Source organism: Chelonoidis abingdonii, chromosome 2, assembly GCF_003597395.2.
Source record: "Chelonoidis abingdonii isolate Lonesome George chromosome 2, CheloAbing_2.0, whole genome shotgun sequence".
Classification (NCBI taxonomy): domain Eukaryota; kingdom Metazoa; phylum Chordata; order Testudines; family Testudinidae; genus Chelonoidis; species Chelonoidis abingdonii.
This window is the reverse complement of record NC_133770.1, coordinates 106,316,734-106,339,839: the sequence shown is the minus strand read 5'-3', so window position 1 is coordinate 106,339,839 and position 23,106 is coordinate 106,316,734. Positions and strand designations below refer to the sequence as shown.

Here is a 23,106-nt window from a genome sequence, read left to right as displayed (position 1 = left end):
AGAGACAACAGAAATATGTCATTCAGAAGAAGATACAAAAATGTACACAGAGAAATTAAATTGGGAAAGTCAGACAAATAGGAAATGAGAGCAGAAAGGCAAAAATAGACTTTTAATACAACATTAGTAGAGTGGGTACCTAGTAGTGCCTGCTGTAATGGCTGCAAAACAGTTTCTGTTGTAACTTTGTTTTAATTTCTAAACCATCTGTTTTTCCCATTGGAAAGATGCAGCTATCACAATGTAAACTGATATACTGCTGCCTTGTTAAACCAGTGCTGCAGAATTGCCCCCAACTACAGCAACAGCAAAGGGAGGAATTCACTCTTCCTCACTCCATCACTCTAGTGACATTAGATGCCAAGGCCATTTCCCCTTCATATTTCCTGCTTTTAAACATCCTAAACAATTATTTAGATTGTAAGTTCTTGGAACCAGGGACCAGCTTATTGTTCTGTTTGTACCGCACCGAGTGCAATGGAGTCCTGGTCCGTGACTGGGGCTCCTGGTGCTACAGTAATTTTACTACTAAAAGTAATAATAAATGAAAAAAAATGGTTTTAATTTGACATATCTGGAATTGTCGTAGGAATGAATGACCCTAAACTGTACGGTTTAACTCACAACGTCAGTAAGTGCATAAGTTAATGGATGGTATTGCACCTATCCAGAATTTTCCATGTTGGTTAAATGTCTAGTTTAACATAGGTTGGTTTACTTCACAAAATGCATATTATAATACATACAGGATATGCAATGTGACCAAGTTCTCATAGCTCGTGGAACCTCATCCTTTGCATTTCCTGATAACTTTTTATTTGAACAATACAATTTCAACGTTGCATTAATACAGTTTGCTTCAATTTAAATGATGCAATTTTTTGTTCTTGCTAATGTGTGTGATCTGTTTACTTAGAGGGCCCTCATCACTATAGTTTTTGAATTAATGATTTTATTCCCAGCAACACCCTTGTGAGGCAGGGAACTATTATTATCCACAATCTGAAGACAGAAATACACAGAGATGAAGTGACTAAGCCAAGGTCACACAGGAAATCTGTGGCAGAGCCTGGAATTGAATCAGATCAATCTAGTTCAGTGATTTAACCACAAATCTAGCCTTTCAATCTCTGTACTGACACACTGAAAATTGCTACAGAAATGAATAAAATAACTTCTGCAAATCCATGATACACAATATAGTATTGATTTGGCTACATGGAGAGCTGAAAACAAACTTCATCATGTTTACTCCCACACACTGCAACTGTTGGGACAACATTTGTCCATAAAGAGACCCCATTAAAAACTCTTTAAAATAAGAACAAAAGAGCTCCTATAGTGGGCAGACCCAGTATCCTGTCTCCAAGAATGGTCCATGGCAGAGGTTTAGGGGAAGTGTACAGAAAGGGCAATTGTGGAGTGATCCACCCATCTTCCACTGCCAGCTTCTGGCAGTCAAGAGATTTAGGGCTGGCGTCCCTGACCATCCCAGCTAATAGCTATTGATAGACCTATCCTCCCTGAAGTTACCCAGTTATTTTTTTAACCCAGTTGTGCTTTTTGACATCACAACATCCCATGGCAATGAGTTCCACAGATGAGTTGTGTGAAAAACTACTTCCTTTTCTTTGCATTAAACCTGCTGCCTACTAATTTTATCAGGTGACCCCTGGTTTTTGTTTTTTTTCTATACCATTCATGATTTTATAGACTTCTATCATATCCCCACTTAGTTATTTCTCTTCTAAGATGAACAGATCCAATCTTTTTAATTTTTCTCATATGGAAGCTGTTAATCTTTGTTGCCCTTCTCTGAAACCTTTTCCAGTTCCACTATATCCTTTTGGAGATGGGGCGACTAGAACTGGACACAGTATTCAAGGTGTGGGCATTCTATGGTTTTATATAGTGGCATTATGATATTTTCTGTGTTATTTATTTATCCCCTTACTAATAGTTGCTAGGATATCATTAGCCTTTTTGATTGCTGCTGCACACTGAGCAGGCGTTTTCAGAGAACTATCCAAAGTAATTCTGAAATTTTTCTTGGGTGGGAACAGCTAATTTAGAACTCATCATTATATATGTACAGCTGAGATTATTTTTTCCAAGGTGCATTATTTTGCACTTAGCAACACTAAATTTAATCTGCCATTTTGTTGCGCAGCCACCCAGCTTTGGGAGATCCCTTTGTAACTCCTCAGTCTGCTTTGGACTTAACTATCTTGAATAATTTTGTGTCAACTGCAAACTGTGACACTTCATTATTCACCCCCTTTTCCAGATCATTAATAAATATGTTGAACAGCACAGGTTCCAGTACGGATGGCTGGGGGACCCCGCTGTTCACCTCGCTCCATTGTGAAAACTCACTATTTATTCCTACTCTTTGTTTCCTATCTTGCAACCAGTTACTGATCCACTGATCCCTCTTATCCCATGGTTACTTAGCTTCCTTAAGAGCCTACGGTGAGGGACCTTGTTAAAGGCTTTCTGAAAATCCAAGTACACTGTATTGACTGTATCACTCTTATCCACATACTTGTTGACTCTCTCAATAAATTCTAATAGATTGGTGAGGCATGATTTCCCTTTAAAAAGGCCATGTTGACTCTTCCCCCCCAAAATTGTGTTTTTCTATGTGTTTTATTCTTTAATTACAGTTTCTACCAATTTGCCTGGTACTGAAGTTAGGCTCACTGGCCTGTAATTGCCAGAATCTACTCTGAAGTCCTCTTCAAAAATTGGCATTAGATTAGCTATCTTCCAGTCATCTGGTACAGAGTGATTTCAGTGACAAGTTACATACAACAGTTAGTAGCTCTGCAATTTCATATTTGAGTTCCTTCTGAACTCTTGGGTGAATGCAAGGATCACTGCGCGCACATTGGCATATGGATGGGCAGTTTACAAAAGAAGTGGCCTATAGAACTTGACTGGGTGTATGCCTTAAGACTTAATATAGGTGTTTGGATACCACAGTAATGGGTATGGTATAAGATGATAGACAGACTTATCCATGACAAAGGCCTACCCCAAATAAGAGCCTCTAGTCTCAGAATCACAGTCAGAATTTAAAACCCAATCCTGTTCCTACTGAAGTCAATAATACACTTCTAGTGGCTCCTGCACTGAGATGGGAACTGTGCAACTGACGTGTGCATTAGATAGTAGGAAACTTGTACAGCAAATACAACAGTTTTGTTCTGTTGTACATTCTGCATATTTAAAAATATTTTTTAAACAAAACTAGCTTCTAGCCTCTCCCAGTGGCAATGTGTATTTCACTTGTGTGTGCTGCCTGTACCTTGGAGTGTTGTATGGCAGCAATCCCTGGACTACCTGTGGCCTAGACCTCTCTGCAATATGACCCGCTGTCCTCATCTTTAATACATAAGTGCATTCCACATCATCTTGACTCAAGATGAAAGGCAGTATGCTGGGACAGGTAATCTTTGTGGATTGCATCTGTTTATTAGAGATCATGAGAGTGGCTGAAATATGTTCCCTTTTATGCAAATTAAGAGCAGCCCTCTAACTCAGGGGAAGTTTACCAACATGATCGTCATTTGGAGAAAGTTTGATGTGCTTGCCTTTCAGAGTCCTATCTTCAAAAATAGGTATATACTTTCTGTAATTGTGTAACTAAGAACAAGAAGCCTGGTGCTGAATTAGGATATATAATAAAACAGTGGCATCAATATTTTTTAAATATTGGCAAATATACAAATATAACAATACTAACAGCACATTTGTAACTGATACTGGTCAGCCCTTTGAACAGTTCCAACAGGCCTAAATCCTCACTGAGCAAAAAAATCTGGGCTTTCAGTGGAAGTCTGCTACTGCAAAAAGAAAGTGTGTCCCACTGTTCTCTACCTTCAATACAATTGGCAATGTGCATAAAACAGGAAAGATTGTTTCTATATTGCATAAGCATATTGCTGTGCTTGCAGGATGGCACCTCTGGTCTCATACAAGGCCAAAATGGCCTACAGAAAGAGTATTTTAGCAACCTTCTTTGTCAATGGAAAGAACATTTATTAGTATCTGGTCAAATTCCTAAGCCCTGTCTCTTGTCTAGCTCATAGCATTGTGCTGTAATTGTAACTGGAAAGCATTCAAAGCTACTGAACATACAAATAAAACTTAAAAGATACCTCAATTTAGCAGTTGGCTTTAATTCAGCCTTCATTTATCAATCTCAGACGAATTCTTGTTTCCTTATTTCAAGCAGTGAAACAAGATTTCCATAACTCTTGCTATAGCCCCAGATAATTATCAGTCATCTCACCCTCCTTTCCTAATAGCAGCTTTACTAACCTCAGACCCAACAATACTGGATATGGTGGTAAAAGAAATCTCTCCCTTATGCCATTGCAGGTGGATGTGTAAATAAATACTTATTTTATATATATATATAAAACTCTATTATCTATCTCTATATAGGAGTGTTTGTATATGTGCATATATAGATTTAATATATATATACACACACAAATACAGTGTCACGTGTACACTTTTTTCAATTATAGCATTTATCCTTTAAAAATGCCAAGAAAATATTCCCTATTTCCAAAAAATTGGGTTTAGACTTTTCCTAACAGAATTGCTAGCCCTTATTTGTTCCATTCCAAGAGTTTGTTTATGCAGTTCCCAAGTTCTCTTTGGTTGCGTTGTAGTGATCCTTGGTTGATGCCATGGCCTATGATCCTTGACCTCCTGGTGAAAATTCAGGCAATCTCTGCTCTCTGAGTTCACTGTGAATGCCGTAACCAAATTTTCTCTGCTCTATGCTTCTTTCACAGCTGGCACAGAAGGAAGGTAATGTAATGTTTGATTTGTGTGGGTTGTTGATGCTTGAAGTGCTCCAAGCCCAGCTTTTACAGTAAAGCTGGCAACTGAGGACACTGATGGACAGCTGGTGCCCAGTTTGGTTTGAATGTTTGTTCTCCCGTAAGAGTACATTTTCCGCTCTAAGTTTAAAGACCGTGGTTGTGAATTATTTCCATTGCCCTTTCCTTCAAGAAAATAAGTCAACATTTCGCCTTTTCCCTTTACACTGACTTTACCTCGGCACACAAACTCGTAAGTGCACCTCTTTAATATCCGCTGAACTTCTTCTGTCACCTGTGGGTAAGAAAAGCCAGTATTATATTTTACCATTCCTATCAATTAGCTAGGGTTAAGCCTAGAGTAAGAAAACAGAATTATACTTCTCTATGACACTTTCATAGATGCAGGGAGGGATAGCTCAGTGGTTTGAGTATTGGCCTGCTAAACCCAGAGTTGCAAGTTCAATCCTTGAGGGGGGCCATTTAGGAAACTGGGGTAAATATCTGTCTGGGGATTGGTCCTGCTTTGAACAATGGGTTGGACTAGATGATCTCCTGAGGTTCCCTCCAACCCTGATATTCTATTCCTTTAACTGTGATGAAAGATGCTCCATGGAATGAATGAGTAACTATTGGTTTATGGTTTCCCCTGGTATGTGCTTTGGTGCTAATAATTATAATAATGAATAATGAGATGGGCCCTAAGGAGCTGGGGTTTTGGTTCTCTCATTAGAAACACAGGGTCTAATTCTCCAGTGGTACAAGCTAGCACAGCTTCATTGAAGCTAGTTTATAGTAACAGAGATTTTGCCCAAACCTGAAGTTCAGATACAGGCGTCTCCAAAGTTCAGTCTGTGCTAGGAGCTGCAGCTTTGTTTCAGGACAGTCTCAAAGATTATTAATATTTTACAAGTGTGCGGCGCCTTTCATCCAGAAAGATTCCACAAGCTATACAAGATGTGACTGAATGCAATCTGATATAGGTCCTTATCCTGTAGTCCTTATTCAGGCAAAATTCCCAGAGTGAAGTGGAAGTTTAGGGGTGATTGCCCTGCGTAAAGACTGCAGATTCAGGCCTATAATCCAACGGAGTGCAGTACAGCAGGAATTTGAAGGTGTAACTTCCCTTTGTGGTTTGTTGATCCTTTGATTTCACCGCTTCAAAGCAATGGAGCAGATAACAGAAGAATAACTACACAGCAGGCACCTGAATCACCTTGGGGATGTTGTCACTTTCATAAGAAACATGAAGAGATTGAGGCTGAGCTTTCTAAGCAGCCTTGAAAATGTAATCATAGGATTGTTAATAAACAGCAACTTCAAACTGATACAGAGTGATTGGAATGTACTCACCTGAATTTTACCCTGCACTCCAGTACTATCCATTCTGCTGGCAACGTTTACAGTGTTGCCCCAGATATCGTATTGTGGTCTTCTGGCCCCAATAACTCCTGCCACTACAGGCCCAACATTAATACCTAAAATCAGAACAATGGCTTTTATTTTGTTGTGGCTGCTTCAAGTGCTATGACATAGATCTAAGAGAAACAGTCACTCTTTCCAACTGTTTCGCCGTAAATAGATTTCAGTGTTTTTACCTGTCATAGTACACAATAGCATCATCTTATATTAGAGCTTTTCAACACCCAGGATCCCGAAGAGTGCTAGAAATTGAGCTATACAGTCACACGGAGCACATCTGAAATGTAACATTATTTTAACTCAAATTAAAAAACTGTTTTAATCTCATGAGGGAAATTCTCAATTTCAATCTTCCTGAGGGGAGGAGGAGAAGGAGAGGAAGAATCACCTATGGCATAAAATGTATCAGCTATTTAGTAGCACATGTCATGGCACGGGGTTATTGACCCTTGATTACTTCTTATGGGCTCTATTGTGCTTTTTAAAAGACAGCCTCCTAAGCAGGAATACACCGACCAGGCACCGCGATTGGGCTGGGAAACATCAGGGGTTGGGGCAAGGGGAAGCAGGTCACATGAGAAATTCTGATACCAGCACCAGACAAGGGATATATTCTGCATGCAGAGGCACACAGGCTCCCCTGGGAGTGCTATCTGGGGAGAAGCGCTCAGAACTGACACACACATTTCCTTTTTGGAGGCACAGTATTAGCTCCCAGGCCCGATGCTGATTTCACCAGCTAGTGTGGAAGTGGGGAGCGGCATGACCCTACCGCCTTTTGCAGTTTCTTGCACAGCTGCTGATTCTAATGGTCTCAGGCCCTGTGCAAGGATGAGAATGGTGGCTTCCCCATGACAAGTTGCACAAGTTAAGTGGGGAGAGGGATCTTGGTGCTCTGTCTGTCCCTTGCACACTTGTGCATGGCCAGCCACACTGTGGTCTTCTAAGGACACTTTGGAGGAAGTCATTGTACCAGTGAAGGAGGAAAGCTTCCAGTTGCTGGGCAGTGGGGGAGTTCAGGATTGTAGCATGACTCGCTGCTCCTCACTATTGATGTCATGGTCTATGACCACTTTCACCACTTGGCTGCTAGTGTATCCAATCCACTTTACGTGCACAACTGATCCGCTCCAGTTTGAGCGTACAACTCAACCAATGGGCTAGGAAACAAAAGGGGGTGAGGGTGGGGGAAGCATGTCAAATTAAGAGGATTTCACTGAGATAAGAACAGCCATGGAGTTACCGTTGAGGAAGGGCCGGAAGGAGGGATGGCATTGAAACAACGAAGGCTGCAGAAGGGAATTGGCTTTCAGGGGTGAAGATCACAGTGCAATTCTTCATGTGGAGGAGAGAATGTGTGTGTGGCACGAGAGGGCTAAAGGAGGAAGCAGGGAGGGCTGATTTCTTGGAGAAAGCAGACACTGCAGCAATTAGGAGAGGAAATGAGCTAAAAGACCTTTCTTGATACCGTAAGAAAAGTCTCAAAGATTCCAAAACATTTTCCAAACTATATATGCACACAAAACATGTACACACACCAGTGAAGTACAGCTAGTTCTGGAGTGGAATGCTGCAGCAGTTTAACAAAGCACAGCAATGTTAGAGAACAGAGTATGACAGGGAATGAAAGCAAACAATATGCAACTGAAACTCTAAAAGAATTTTAGCTAAGCATCACGTAACTAACCAAACTGGAATTGGTCCTGAACATAAAGGCTAGCACCCTTAATCTCGATGCTTTCATTCCCACCTTCTACATGTGTAACTCCCCTTAAATTAATGGCAATTGTGCAAACATGCTGATGATAAAATAGCCATCTATCTAGACTCTTCTGGTTCCATGCTCTTGAGTGAAACTTGAATATGAGCAATTTTCATTAAAATATATGGGCAATTCTCTACTACTGAACCTCTTCGGATAAAATGGGGAAGGCAGCCAACAGCAATGCTATGTTTTATAGGCTAATTCTAGAAACATGACTTACCAACTCGGAGGACAAAGTCGTTGTAAGACTGATAGTTGATTTCATCAAGAACGTCAAACATCTCTATTGCAAAATCTGCCAGTGTACTCAAGTGGGAAACAATTGATTTTTTAGCCTAGATAAAAAATAACATTTTACATTAGATTTACACAGTAATATGAGCCAGATGAAACACTGCCATACCCTTTCATTCTCAACTGCATCTAAACTATTTTGTTAAACGTGAAAGGGAACTTTCAATTGTGTTTCAGATGTTTGCATTATTTTTTCCAGTGCTGAAATGTTTTTGTTTCTCTTTTTGACTTCTGGGAGTCATGGGGACAAATCAGGAGACACAGACACTCAATGGGAAAAAGGGATCACAACAAGAAGTCAGATGTGGCCAAAGCCTAAGGTTACATGAAGCTCCTCCTTCTGTATTCCATTAATTGAAATTCTTTGCCAATTTATTAGGGATTAGCATTCCGGCTCTGGCACATGACTTACCAAGGACTTACTATTAGCTTAAACTTCGAGACAGAGCTGTCCCTACTTTTGATCATCATCTTTTCTGTCCGAAACTCAAATGCTCTGGATTCCTGCCTTCCTCAGGAGTTTTTGAGAGGAGAAACAGACGTGTAAACACCAGGAAAGCAAAACTGATGTGGAAAAAAGTGTTTCTGCTGCTGGGCAACAGCTATTTGCTCAGAGCTGTAAGCATTGCTTGTTGTGGTAACTAATAACTGGGGCTTTTGCTAGCTATGTGAGTTCTGGGGGCTTCATGCTGCTCCTGTTGACAACATTCCCATTGAACTCAGTGGTGCAGGATTGGACTCAATCCTGTGAGGAATGGAGAAGCCTTATCTCCCTTGCTTTCAGTAGGAGGTGAAGGCTGATCAGACCCTTCAAGGTCTAGGTCCTTTGTAGAGATTTAGTCTGAATTATGTCAAGATTAAATGTGAATAGGTAGAACAGATTTTCCAAGTGAAAACTGTATAGGGTGAGAGAGAGGTGGAGGGGCCAGTGCAGGGGATGGCAGGAAGGTTTGCACAGGAAGGCTTTGGTAGCTGGCATGGGATGAATCATGGTAGGTGAGAAGGCAGCTCACTGTATGGGCTTATGATGGTGAAGATGTGACACGTCTAGCTGGGGGAAGTCCAGAGTGGTCCCTAGAGAGATGTACTGTTATGCTGCTCTATTGTCTAGCATTATTCTGATTGGGTGGCCCTTGATGTGTGGTGGGAACTATTGGTGAGTATAACAAACTGCTCTGAGCTTCAGTATGTTGACATGGAGGCTCATCTCCTGAGGTGTCCATTTGCCCTCTGCTGTCACTTTCTGGAACTGTGTGCCCCAACCTATCAGGAAGCATCTGGGATGATAATCCTTGTGGGAGGAAACTGTAAGAAGGGAACTCCCACACATCTATTTTGTGGGTTCTTCTACCAATTTAGTGAAGTGAGGACTTTTTGAGAAACAGACACCTGCCTGGATAGACTATGATTGTTGGGGATGTGGATGGTTTTCAACCATGCTTGAAGACACCAAGATTGAAGTCTTGCTAAAGGAGTCAAGTATGAAAAGGCTGCCATATGTCCCAGGAGTTATAGGCAGGCCTTTGCAGTGATTTGGGAACATTGTTGAATTGTTGAAACAAGGTTGGACATTGTGGCTAATCTGTTGTTGGGGAAGTACACTCTGGCAGACAGAGTGCAGTGTGGACCTGATGAAATCTATACACAGGGGTGAAAGTAAGTTAGGCCATTTACTGGTATGGGCCTGGGAGGCAGGGAGGGGCACAGCTACAGCTCCTAGAAGGGGCAGGGCCTCAGGTGGCAGGGACAGGGCTGGGGTCAGCATCTTCCAACCAGCCCTTTCAGGCCGCCTGGCCCACGCCGCCTGGGGCTCCTGTGTTGATTTAAAGGCCCTGGGCCCTTTTAAATCGCCGGGCCCAGGGCAACTGCTCCCTTTGCCCCCCCCCCCCGCCCATTGGAGGCTGTGGGGATGGGGCAATGGGGCAGGGACATTAAAGCGCTGCAGGGTCCTTTATCGCAGCAGCACTTTAACGTTGCTGCGCCTCCCGCCGACCTGAGGGGGACGGGACGCAGGAATGTTAAAGCGCTGCCACGGCAAAGGACTGTTAAAGCTAGTATTAAAGCACTAGAGGACAGATCTTACATTTGGAGTGGATGTGAGTCTCTCTGTTGAATGTCTGTTGTTGGCAAGCCCGGGGTCTTATGCAGAACCTGAACTTGAGGAAAAAAATACAAAGCCCAAGATGGGCAAACAAGGACAGAGGCGGAAAACGCCACTCAAAGCACAAACTCTGCTAATTAACAGAACAAATAAAGAAAAACTAAAGACTAAGATAAAAGATAAATAAAGTGAGGTATAGCCAGGCACATAGCTGGCTAATGGATACTGTGATACTCCGTCTGAAGCTGCAGGCAGTTGAGAAGGAACTAGAATGGCAGTGAGTCTGCTCCTCCCTATATTCTTATAGCATCAGGGCACAAGGGTGTCTAGAGTGCAGGTACGGATCTACAGATGTTCCTGATGAAAATCTCTGATTAAGAGTGAATGGGCACATGTACATCATGATACATGGAGTGCTCATGGGGACACTACTCAAAGAAAAACGAAAAAGATTTAGACATCTAGCTACGTGATTTATGGGTGCATCAGATAGTCAAATGTCTAACACCTCTCATTTAGAATTATCTGCACCTGACCACAATCTATTTTAGGCACAAACCTGGAAGTGCAAAATTAAAGGCTGGGTCAGATTTTCTGTTGCAGTTGAGATCTACTTGGCACAGAGGAGATGGGTAAACGTCAGGGAGCCTGATTCTGTGCTTGGTTCCACCTTGGACCCCGGGTAGGTGAGAGCTTCCTAGAGGCTACAATAAGTTACATCAGCTGGCAATGATCTTTAAGGGAACATATGCCACATGGGGTTTGCCAGGGCTCTGGCTGTGTTCCTTACACATCTCTAGTACTGGGTGAAATGAGAGGAACAGGAGGGACATAAAAGGCTGGCTACACCTATGCCTGATGAGGATTTCTTCATACCAGGAACTCTCCATAAGGTGATATACAGGGAGTTTCTATTCTCTCTGCACTGCATGAACACCACAAAGGGAGTAGAGCAGAATTGAAAATCTAGCTCATTGTCTAAAATTTTGGCCTTTATGGTCTCTGTTTTTATGGAAAAATAGTTAGGATATTTGTGAAGAATATTTCTGTTTGATTTTAACCATTGTGCCGGGCTATACCTCACTTTATTTATCTTTTATCTTAGTCTTTAGTTTTTCTTTACTTGGTCTGTTAATTAGCAGAGTTTGTGCTTTGAGCGGCATTTTCCGCCTCTGTCCTTGTTTGCCCATCTTGGGCTTTGTATGTTTTTCTTCAAGTTCAGGTTTTGCCTAAGACCCTGGGTTTCAAATCTCTACTATAGACGTCTGAGTGAATATTTTCATTACTGGACTGATTCAAATGACTCCTCTGCTAGCAAATATACAATACATGAGATAAACATATTTAGCTTTTGGAACATACACAGCTGGAGTTACCCAATAACACACTTGTTTTTAGGATTCTAGTTCAAAGAGCATTTATACCAGACATACTGATATGCCTCTGCTTGTTTGCCTGAGATCACACCGATACAAAATTCAAGTGATCAATTTTTGCCTGTCTCAGGACCTCAATTAGAGTCAACAATTTTACCACACACATGTATTTTAAAAATACATCTCTGTAGGTTTGGACTGACGTTCATTTAACAGTAGCACAGAAATGAAGAGAATTAGGAACGGCAAAAAAAGCATCAGTCAGAGGCATCTTACAATCACAGAATATTCATTATTCTGGGATATATTCCAAACTGATCCCAATAATTGATTCAGCTGTAGTCTTGTTTTTTATTTATTTAACAAGGTTAATTGTCTCCTTGAAAAGTTCATGGCTCGTTCTAGCCCTATTGCCCTCCAGTGCACTGTTATTCTGAAAAATCTATTTCAGCTCACTCAAGGGTGCCTCTGTGGTTCATGGACATGGACACCAGATCAGACATGGACAAATTAGGGGGTACATGCTAAAATGCATTCACCATGGCCTCTGATATAGTACCCAACACCAGATTTGCTGTGATTATTCTGATTTATACTAGGTTACTGCCTAGTAAAGGATCCCCCATTGTGCTAGCTTCTGTACAAACCCTTGGAAAAGTGTGATCCCTGCCCCCAAAAGCTTACAGTGTAATTTAAAATAAGACAATAAATAATAGGAGGAAAAAGTGGAGGGGAGAGGACAAGGGTAGCAGTAATAAGTTCACACAGTTACACAGGCTAACTGCACCTGGGCAGATGCTCAGAACTATGCTTAAAACTAGATGGCTCTGATGTCATTTAAAATTTAAAAGGGAAAAAAAGTTTAACTATGGGGAAGGACGGAAATGGATAGGTTTTGGAGGAACCAGGATGGCAGTTCAACTATCATACCTGAGTTACTTTCCTTGTTTCTGGGTTTTTGGCTGGAAATGTAGACCGATGTCTACATTTGGCCTCACACTCTTTAACAAACAAACAATCCCTGAGTTATATTCTGGTGGAAGTGTCACTGCAGGACTTCCTGCTTCTCTGTTACACTTAGGGAGCTGACCCGAGTATAAAGTCAGTGTAAAACACTTCTGTTCTGCTTGGGTAGCCTTCACACTGAATTTGCACTGGTGAAGATAACTACATAGGGTGCAGAGGAGCACAGAATCAAGCTCCAAGTCTTAACCATCTTGGTAATGCTCAGCACGCCATGCTCGCATTGTATCTCTAGAGTCTTAAGTTATTGTTTGTTTTTCAGATGTAAAAGGTTAAATTGTTGCAAAGAAATCAAATTGTTATCAGTTATTATTTCTAGACATATTTTTACAACTGATGGTGTTTAGTTGTTCAGCTGGAGACTGAATTAACATCATTTGCACATGGAATACACAGAGTCTTTCATTATACTGTGTGACCAGCTTACCTTAGTTCCTGTAGTTGGTACAAGTCCTACGGCTGCCATATATGTACTGCCAATTGTCTTGATCTTTTCTATGTCCTTATAACATTCTTTGTCCAGAAGCTTTGTTTAAAACATAAAACTGTTAAACATTACATAATATTTTAGACAACAAACCCCATAGCTATCAGATAATATGTGCATATTAAAGTTGATAAACCACTTCAGTCTTTACAGGACCAGTCTTGTTTCCATTCAAGGCAGTGGCAATATTCTCAGTGACCTCTGTGGGAGCCACATCAGACATAAATGTTTTTAAGGGCATTTTGGGCCAGATTTTATAAGATATTTAAGCATGTAAAGAAGCAGATAGGTGCCTAATGGGATCTACAAAAGCACTTAGACTCCTAACTCCCACTGAAATCAGATGTTTACAGAGTCACATTATTAGATAGCCAAACTAAGACGAATTTTCCACAAATAACCTTGAATTGGCAGAAGTCTGGTGGACTCAGTAAGATCAAATGACAGAGAGTTTAGACCTTACCTCATCAAAATCGGCAATAATTTCATTTAAGAGGCGTAAACACTCCACTCCCATGTTATTGCCATCCAGTTCAATGTAGAAATCGTTGAAATTTGGGATGGAAGCAAACATCACTCCCACTTGTGAATATGACTGGTAATAAAGGTCCTGAAATTTTTGAATTATATGGGTTTTTAAAATTAGAGATTAACATAAACAGGCAGTATCATCCTTGTGATTTCATGAGCTCAGATTTACTTTTGTTAAAGAGAAATTCCATAATGTTTACCAAGCTCTGTCCTACAAATGAAACAGGTCATAGAGCATTGTTTTATTTCTTATGACATATCCTGCCCCATTTTCCACCCCTGCGCCTGGGAGGTGTAGAGGGTCTGAGATGCAGCACAAACAGTGTAATTTTGGATTTACAGAACTCCTAGAAGGTTGCATGCTTGAGTGATGGGAGCTTGAAGCAAGGTGTGTGATGAAAGCAAAGAAAGACTGTGCAGGTTCACAGGCCATTCTTGCCTGTGAAAGAGGAGCAATGGTGGCTGTATAGACTACTGCAGCACTGAAGATGCTGTAGACACTTTAGAGTGGCTTTGCTACCACGGAGCAGGCCGAGGGAGGAAGGGACAACTTCCTCCTCTTACAAGATATTACATATAGATCTAAGTCCTTCACTCAACACACAACCAGAGCATTGAGGCTTTGAGCTGGGGAGATCTATAGGGTTGTATCTGTTTATTTGCTCCACCATCTTTTTACTGCGAGACATAAATATAGTCCATGTATGCATTGCATTTGTACAACAAATAATTATAAGAGCTCAATCATGCCTCTCCCAAGGCTGGGCCAGGCGGGGCATAGGCAGAAGTAGTATTGCTGGAGCACTGGTGCCTGTGGGAGAGCTGCTCCTTTCTCCATTTAGTCAATGTGTGCAGTATAAGCCCAGCGGTGCAGCTGTCTGGTATGGGGATGGGAAGGGCCTTGGACTTACCCTCACACTGGGCCAGAACTAATGGCCAAGCTGGGTCCATTAGTTCTACCTGTAGCTTTAGCACCTTCTCCTACACCCACATTTCCATACAGATGTGCAATGGAGGCATGCAAAGTGGGTAAGGAACTCTGCACAATCCTCCCCCGCCCCCGCTAGCTGCATTGGGGCAACCATAATGTAGCCCTAAACATTTTTATGAATTTCACATTACTACCTAGCATAATGGGATGCTGACCTCAGACTGGGCCTTCTAGGTGCTATTGCAACACTAGCAATAACAGTAATAATTCATAGTGTCATTAGTTGGTCAACTGGTCCATCCCCTGCATTACTACAGGATTTAATTACTCCCACACTCTTCCCTTAACAAATAGGTGCCTAGATATTATTATTATTATTAATTATTATTCTAATCGCAAGTATTCCCAATTATCATGATTCCGTGCTATCCTGTAGCAGTTTGTTCCCTTGCCCAAGCTTTAAGATTACTTTTCACCCTCAGAGTTACTGTATCCTTCTAGAGTGTGTAGAATTCCTTATTTTGACTTTTAAATTTATGTTTTTGTAAATGAGGCACATTTCAAGAACCTTGAGTCGCTCAACTGGAAGCGTCTGACATGTCACACTATATTCTATTCGGAACCAAACTGATCTCAGTGGAAGATTGTAATAAACTCCGATCTTTTGACATGATTGGAAAAGAAACTGGTTATTTGCATGTAGGCACTCAACTGCATTGATGCAGAATGACACCTCATTCACCTGAACAGTATTGTACTTAAGTCCTTCAGAAAAGTTGAATGCTACCGAGAAAGGGAAAATAACCCTGAACTGACATCTGACAATGGCTTTTACCAGAACTATTCACTTTAATGAGTATGAAATGTAAATGTTTCAAGCTTTTAAAAAAATATATCATTTCCCTGAGCTGGGTGTCACACAAAAATCATGCATATCATTACGTGCTTATTTTCCTCCCCATAGCCTTACCATGTTCCTAGGGTTAGACATAAGAAAGTGCTGTGCAACATGTGCTGGCAAGAGATTGAAGAGAATTCTTTTATTATCCAGCTTTACTCTCTCCATATCATCTCTCTCTTCTTCTGCCTAAGGGTGAGAGTGGGAAAAGCTCTTTAAAATTACTGTTTTATAATGAGCATAACATTAACTCAGATTATCATATTTCTTCATCCGGCTCCAGGCTTTAAAAATCAGATTGCATGGCAAAATAATAAATATCACCCTCTATTACAGTTGCAAGATCTGTCTGCTTTTAACATACAGGGAAAAATCCTGAACTCCTTATTATGGCAAACTCCCACTAAAGTCTGTGGGCCAATTTCTGCTATTAGGTCTTGATCCGAAGTCCGCAAAAGTCTCCCATTGACTTCAATGGGCTTTTGATCAGGACCTTAGTTACAGGTGTAACTCCACTGAAGGCAATTTGGTCCACTGAGAGTTTGTATGAGCAAGGATTGAGTCAATACTTCAGGATTTGGCCCATAAATCCTTCAATGCCTTTTTAAAATTTCAAGTATGCAGATGACAGTTTCCTAAGAAATATTTGAATTCTTGTATGATTTCTACATTATACAGGAGTTCTTTGTGCTTCTATAGAGACTTTATCACTTGCAAATGACAGAATTTCTCCAAATGGGGCTGAAGATTCCTACACATTCAAGCAACAGATTCTATTAATTGCTGTAGCAGGTGATAATGCTCAAAAGGACGTTTTAAAACATTTGTACAGGCTAAGGAGCATGCGCACAAAAAGAGCTTGGATGTTGCAAGCTAATTTAACCCTGGGTGCCTAAAGTTAGATTCCTGGATCCATATTCAGACATCCAAATATAAATGATTTGATCTGCAGAAGACAGAGGTAACTGCGGATTTTCAGCACTTTTGAAAATCAGTCCACTTTTATTTAGCTGTGTAGCGAGGCGGTGGGATATCCCACAGCCCTGCTGCAGGACAAACTTTTCCCAACCCTGCTGTGACCGGGGCCATTGGGGCCTGCATCCGCCTCTCAGAGGTCACAGCGCAGATCCGGAAGTACAAAAGCTGACCCGCAGAACTCAGTGGGCCTCCAGTTCCCGCAGCGGCCAGAGGCCTGCGGCCCCTGCTCGCCGATGCTCACGCTCGGACAGCTGAGCCTGCCCCGCGCCGGCTACCCCAAGGAGGACTGGCCAGGACTGCCCCGCTCCAGCTACCTGGAGGAAGAGTCGAGTCTGTCCCGTGCCAGCAACCGTGAGGAGGACTGGCCGGGACCACCCCACTCCAGCTAGCCCAAGGACCCGCTGAGCCCACCCGTGAACACTTACCCTGAGGAGACGATGGTGGTTGACCCCTCTGCTGACACCACGACGACTCAGGTACTAGATAAGGGGGAGAGCGGAAGTGGCCCAGGGGCAGCCGACCCCAGTCTGGCTGCAGCACTGCCAGAGCCAATGTCAGTGTGTTGTGGCCAGAATCCCCACTGACAGCAGCAACTCCACACTGCTGCTAGGGCCCTGGGCTGGGACACAGTGGACTGGGAGGGCCTGCGTCCCCCCCTGCCACCCAACTCCTGGGTGGCAGGCTCCACCTTTTCCCCTGCTCTGAGGAGGCCGAAAGCTACCTAGTGACTTGCTGTGTTTGCTGCCCCGCCCTGACCTAAGGGCCGGGCCTAGAGCTGATACTGCTCAGCCCTGCCTAAGGGCCTGAGCCTATTGACTTACTGTGCTTGCTGCTCAGCCCTGCCTAAGGGCCCAAGCGTAGTGACTCACGGTGGTTGTTGCCCTGCCCTGACCAGGGCCCGGGCTTAAAGCTACTGACAGCGAGGCCGTGGGATATCCCACAGCCCCGCTGCGGGACAAACCGCGGCTGTGCCGCATCACAAGCTGCCTAAACATGGACTTAGGAATCTGACTTTAGGCACCCTGGTTTGAAAATGTTAGCCTCCGCTCTGAGCAAACACATTCCCCCCTAATTATATATACCTAGTCTTTTCTCAAGACACAGTACCAATCAGATCTTTCATCCAAACACTCCTTGTAAATCAGACAACTGCTGATCAGGAGGGTAAAATTTAGCCTACAGAAATCACAGCAAGTAGAATTTATTCTTTTAACTTCAACTCCCTCACAAAGCTGTAACACTCCATTTGTCATCAAGCACAACAATAATTCTTGTTTACCTATTTGCAAAGTCAGCAAAAAGATGGCTGCCCAAATTCTCAGGTATTATAAATCAGTATATCTCAACTGAAGTCAATGGTGGATTTACACCATCTGAGAATCCAGCCTAAAATTTCCCAATGTCTTTTTTATATGTAGACCTTGTCACACTACTAACATTGCAAAATCTGTTTGCTCTTCCAACAAAGACTATGCACATACTAACGTGGAGGGTTGCCTGGTACACATTTGCCTTGGAGAAAAATCAGCATGCTATCTCCTATATACATACATCCTTATGATTAGAAGAAAAGTTTTCATGAAAACTCTCCCTTTTGAGGAGAAAGCAGATTTTGCTGTTTTTGATGAAAAGTTTAAATTTTCAATGGAATTCCCTGCATATTTTTTTTTATAATCTCTACACAACAGTCATTGTTCAATTATAGATGGCTTTGCTTAGCAGCCATTTTCTGCAGAGTATTCTTTGAACTTCTTGTCATTCTTTAAAGAAACACAGAAAAAGCCAGCTGAAAAACCCTAATTTTGTCAAGTTATCCTCTTTGGGAATCATCACCCCCTTTGGAAATACACATTCAGCTTCTGCTCTAATTTGGACTGCAAGAACGTATTATAATTTATTCCTGATCCCTTACTGACGCTGAGCCCTCCAGTGACTCTGAATGCAATTTGCAGTCCAACCAAAGTCTCTGTTTTCCAGCTGTGAAGTATTTTCTTGACACTTTTTAATGCTTAGCGTTCACACTCTGTTTTCTCAAAACAGCATCGCCTCCTCCTATTTTAGAGACACAAACACTGTGTTTCTTTATCATTATCTATAAGCATTTGAATATGTGAATGATGACAATCACAGCCTTATTGGTGGAGTCTGAGTATTTTATAGTAAAAACAAGAATCTTTTCTTGAACTGCAAACTGAAACTGAGTTGTGTACATCCTGGCTTGTGTTACACTCAATGCATGAAACTAGGGTTCTGAGAACAGCAATAGGTGTCCTGCACTTCTGAATTCTTACTCTATCTGTGGGCCTTACCAAATGCTTCTATTCCTTCATCTTTAACTCCTGGGAGTGTTATGAGGATTAGTTAGTAATGGTCTGATTTTAGAGGTGTGGAATACTTGCAGATCCCACTGAATGGTTGCTGCTGAGAGCTCAGCATTTCTGAAAATCAGAGCACTTATTTAGGTGCCCTTGTAAGGCTTTTGGGGAACAATTTTAGGTGTCTATTTTTTAAGGCCACCATTTTCAAAAACAAGAACTTAGGAAATCTAGAGAAACTCTTGAAGGTCAGTATGGTAATATTATGCAGGAGGTTGGACTAGATGATCATAATGGTACTCTCTGGCCTTAAAAAGCTGTAAAAGGATACTTGTTAGTTAGCTGTGTCTTTACCAAAATGGAAGTGTGAATGATAAACAAGAAATACACATCAATAAACCAGAATACAAAAATTTATAAAGTTTGATGTGAAGAACATCCCATGTAACCATCAGGTAAACGTTCTGTGGTGATGTGCACATCATGATGTAAGACAGATGTAACGTTCTCTTTTGGGAGTGTTTCCAGTTTTGGCCTTCTTTCTTGTTAGCATTTATTAGGATCAAGATACCTTTAAATGGTGAATATGCATAGTCATGTAGTCACCACAATCAGTGAACTATGGGTGTTATCTTATAACTTTGTATGAAGCAAAATACTCTCCAGATTAACATTATGGGGCAGATCAGAAGTTAAAATAATAGTATACCAAATTCTTCCAGTCATGTAACAGATGTGTGGACACATATGGTCAAATCAGAGCAGCCTAACAGTAGAGCTGGGTAAGTGGAGTAGAAAATTTGAAGCCCTGCATGGACATTAATGCTATTCAGTCACTATTTGTTTGGCCATTTGAGGCAGGAGTGCATGATTAACATTCCTCTAACTCTGATTTGTCCAGTTTTAGGCCAAGCTTCCGACTCTTGGGAAAAATAATTGAGCAAGTACTAACCATCAAACTTCATCAATGTGTAATATCAGCCAACATCCTAGATGCCTCACAATCAGGGTTCAGACCAGGGCACAGCAGAAACAGCTCTAGTGGCACTAAAAAAGATAGGGAGCCCAAGGTTTTACCACCCCTCCATGACACAACAGGAGTCTATAGCCCAGCACTACAGTGGCTCCAACCACTCCTCTCCAACAGAACTCAGAGTGGTGTTCTCCTTTCCAAATGTCCTCATCTGTGGGGCCTTGCAGGAATCCATACCATTCGTGCTGATCTTCAATATCTACGTATCTACCACTAGGTGATATGTAGTGGATTCAACTGCCAAGAGGAGGTTGATGACACTCAACCACCACTACTAAAATGTCAGAATGCCTGCAAGAAATTAGTTCTTGGATGAAGAGCAGCTGCTGAAGCTGACCCGCACCGGCTCTAGCAGCAACTTGCCATTTCCATACCTTAGCCACAATGGATCAAGACTTACCAATGTCTCCATCAGCTTCTGATGCCAGCTTAAAGCTTTGGTCCTAATTTTCAAACTAATGAATGGATTAAGCCACAGCTACATCAAAGACTGATTTTAAATCTATGAACCCCCACGACATCTGGCACAATGCAGATCACAAAATCCTGGAGGGAAGCACTCGAGAGGGGGTACAAAGCATTCCCTGTTGCAGGGATCCAGCAAGAGAGAAGGTGAATCCAGAGACTGACCATCTTTAGGAAATCCTGCAAAGCATTCCTCTGAGGAAGAGTTTCCAATATAAATGACACTCACAATTCCACACACACTATTCCAAAGCCCGTATCAATTCCACAACTCTACTCCCTCCACAAAAACACCCAAACCATATCCTACGTAAAGCTTTGACTCAAAAAAGGACAGGTGCCAGAGACCCCATGAAGTCCACTAGGGACTTTGCTATTGCTGTTGATTTTACAAGGAAGGACTCAGATACTAGAGTAATGACAGCAGTATAGAACCCTAAGATAAATAGCAGAGCTTGGAGCATGCTGGTCATGCACTCTGAGTTCTGCCTGTGTTGGGCCCAAGCAGAAGATAGTGTTTCAGTTCATGCACTCTCCTCTCCTCCCGACCAGATAGTGGGTGTGAGGAATAGAACCTTCCCCAAGTCTCAGGGGAAAGGGGAGTAAACAATTCCACAGGTGCTCCCCTCTCATTATGCCCTGTTAGGGAAGAGGACTAAAAATTCTGCTGCTGCTAGGCTCTGGAGATCCTTCTTCCCCATACCTCTTAAGGCAGTGCTCATCTTCATCTCCATGGAAGTCAGTAGGGAGGAGAGAGAAGATCTCCTTGCCTCAGTACAACTGCAGACTTCCTACTAGGTGCTAAGGAATGAAGATATCCCAGGTCTCAAAGTGAGGTGAGGAAAGACTTCCTTTGATTTTCATCAGCAGAGAGAACTCCAGTACTCCCCTCCTCAGGTGTCTGAGGTGAGGGGAGTGAGGCAGTCACTGTTTCCCTTATGGACCCTATTATCCTTCAGAAGGATGGACATGACTGCTATGACTCTAGCTCCACTCCCTGGGCCTCCTGAAGAGGATAGCAAAGACTCCTGCTGCCCTCCCTCCATGTAGCTGAGATGAGAAGATCTGGCTGGGCCCTTTCCCTGCCCAGACAGACAGAGGCTGACAAAGAAGAAAAAATGGTGTGAGGTCTGCAGAAGGAGGAATAGACCTATATTCATAGCGGATGATATTTACATTCCGGGACTGAATATTATCCATATAGTTCAACGCCTGAATATTATCCAAGCATTGGGCTGTGTGCCCCCTGTTTCTATTGGTTAGTTCAGGATAGCTGACAGCATGCTGTTTATATAAGAACAAAGTAGATTATTGAGAAAAAGCATGAGACAGGAACTCAGCAGAAATAGCAACAAGAAAAGTAACTGTCATATGGACCACAGTAGGTTGGTAGTTATAGCATTTACTGGCATTTTGGTATCATTTTGAGAAATCAAAATTGCAATATTGTTAAATTAGGACTTTTTTTCCTCTGATAAAAGTAAACAGTTCTCTGATGTCATGTTTTCTAATGTCAACATGATATCTGGGTAGACTTACAGCTTTGCATTACATAGTTACATAACAGCCAGACCTACAAAAAGCTAAGGCAGAGAGGGAGTAACTTCCCTTTATAAAGTAAAAAGTGTGTACAAGTACTGACAAATTCTCAAGCTCTATATTACAGAGATCAGCTGACATGTTCTATGCAATTAGTTAATAAACAAGAAAGGATCTGCTTTGATAAGGTAACTAACTAGGTAAAAATTATCACACAGAGTTTCACTATCTGATGATACAGCTAAAAATAACTTGGGCTACCACGGTTCCTTTACCAATACATTCACATGACCTGAAGGGGGCACTAAAATCACAAGAAAGTATATCAATAAGCAATTTTGTGAACATGGAATATACAGGGCCAGGTTTTCAGCATTAGGTATGTAAAAAACTTAGAAATTCGGCCTACAGACTACAAAACTGCAGTTAGGACAGTTTTGAGATTCTAGCTTAGAAAATTATTAATGGCTGACATTCTAGTATTCCCTAAATAGTTCAACTAAAGAAACAATCATACAGTATGATAATCCTTATTTTCCTTCCCAAAAACACAGGTAATTTTCAGAGGCCGGCAAACAATTCACAATGAATAATTTATCTGGTAAGATTAACTTCTTTTTCAGGTTCTTGACATTGTAATTAATTTGTTCATTATTTGTAACAGTTTGTTGAATCTTTTGTACAAGCAAATTTTGTGATTGCACATACTGTTAAAGTACTCATGTGAGTATCTGCAATTCACACTTATGGTTAGTCATATAAAACACACGAGCTGTATGAAAACTATATCAAAATTTTTGGGGGATAAAAATGGCATTTTGAGAAAATGGAAATTTTTGTAAGAACTTCTTTAGTTTTTGTTTACTTCAAAGTTTTTTTTTCAGAAACAAAAATACATTTTTTTACCAGCTCTATGCTGATTAATCGAGAGTGTGAACAGAAAATACGTACACAAATATTTTAACTGTTTGTAGGAATCACAAAGTTTGTTCATACACATGATTTGGCATATTATTATTTCTGTTCCTTGGTTACATAACCTTAAACTTTGTGAACTACCTTCACTTCTGCCTGAAACAAATTTTGTTGATTTACTTAATTTTGGCTACC

General features: G+C 41.6%; 1 protein-coding gene across 1 annotated transcript in view; it reads right to left on the bottom strand.

Annotated features, from left to right (window-relative positions):
- Nucleotides 1-4,787: 4,787 nt before the first annotated feature.
- ADCY1 (adenylate cyclase 1) overlaps nt 4,788-23,106 on the bottom strand; it is a 257,663-nt gene continuing 239,344 nt past the window's right edge. Inside the window, exons 15-20 of the mRNA XM_032796824.2 lie at nt 15,739-15,855; nt 13,770-13,916; nt 13,247-13,345; nt 8,246-8,360; nt 6,192-6,316; nt 4,788-5,133 (exon numbers count right to left, since the gene is read on the bottom strand). Coding sequence (XP_032652715.1) covers nt 4,795-5,133; nt 6,192-6,316; nt 8,246-8,360; nt 13,247-13,345; nt 13,770-13,916; nt 15,739-15,855 — 942 coding nt within the window. The 3' untranslated portion in view covers nt 4,788-4,794. The remainder of the gene's footprint in view (nt 5,134-6,191; nt 6,317-8,245; nt 8,361-13,246; nt 13,346-13,769; nt 13,917-15,738; nt 15,856-23,106) is intronic.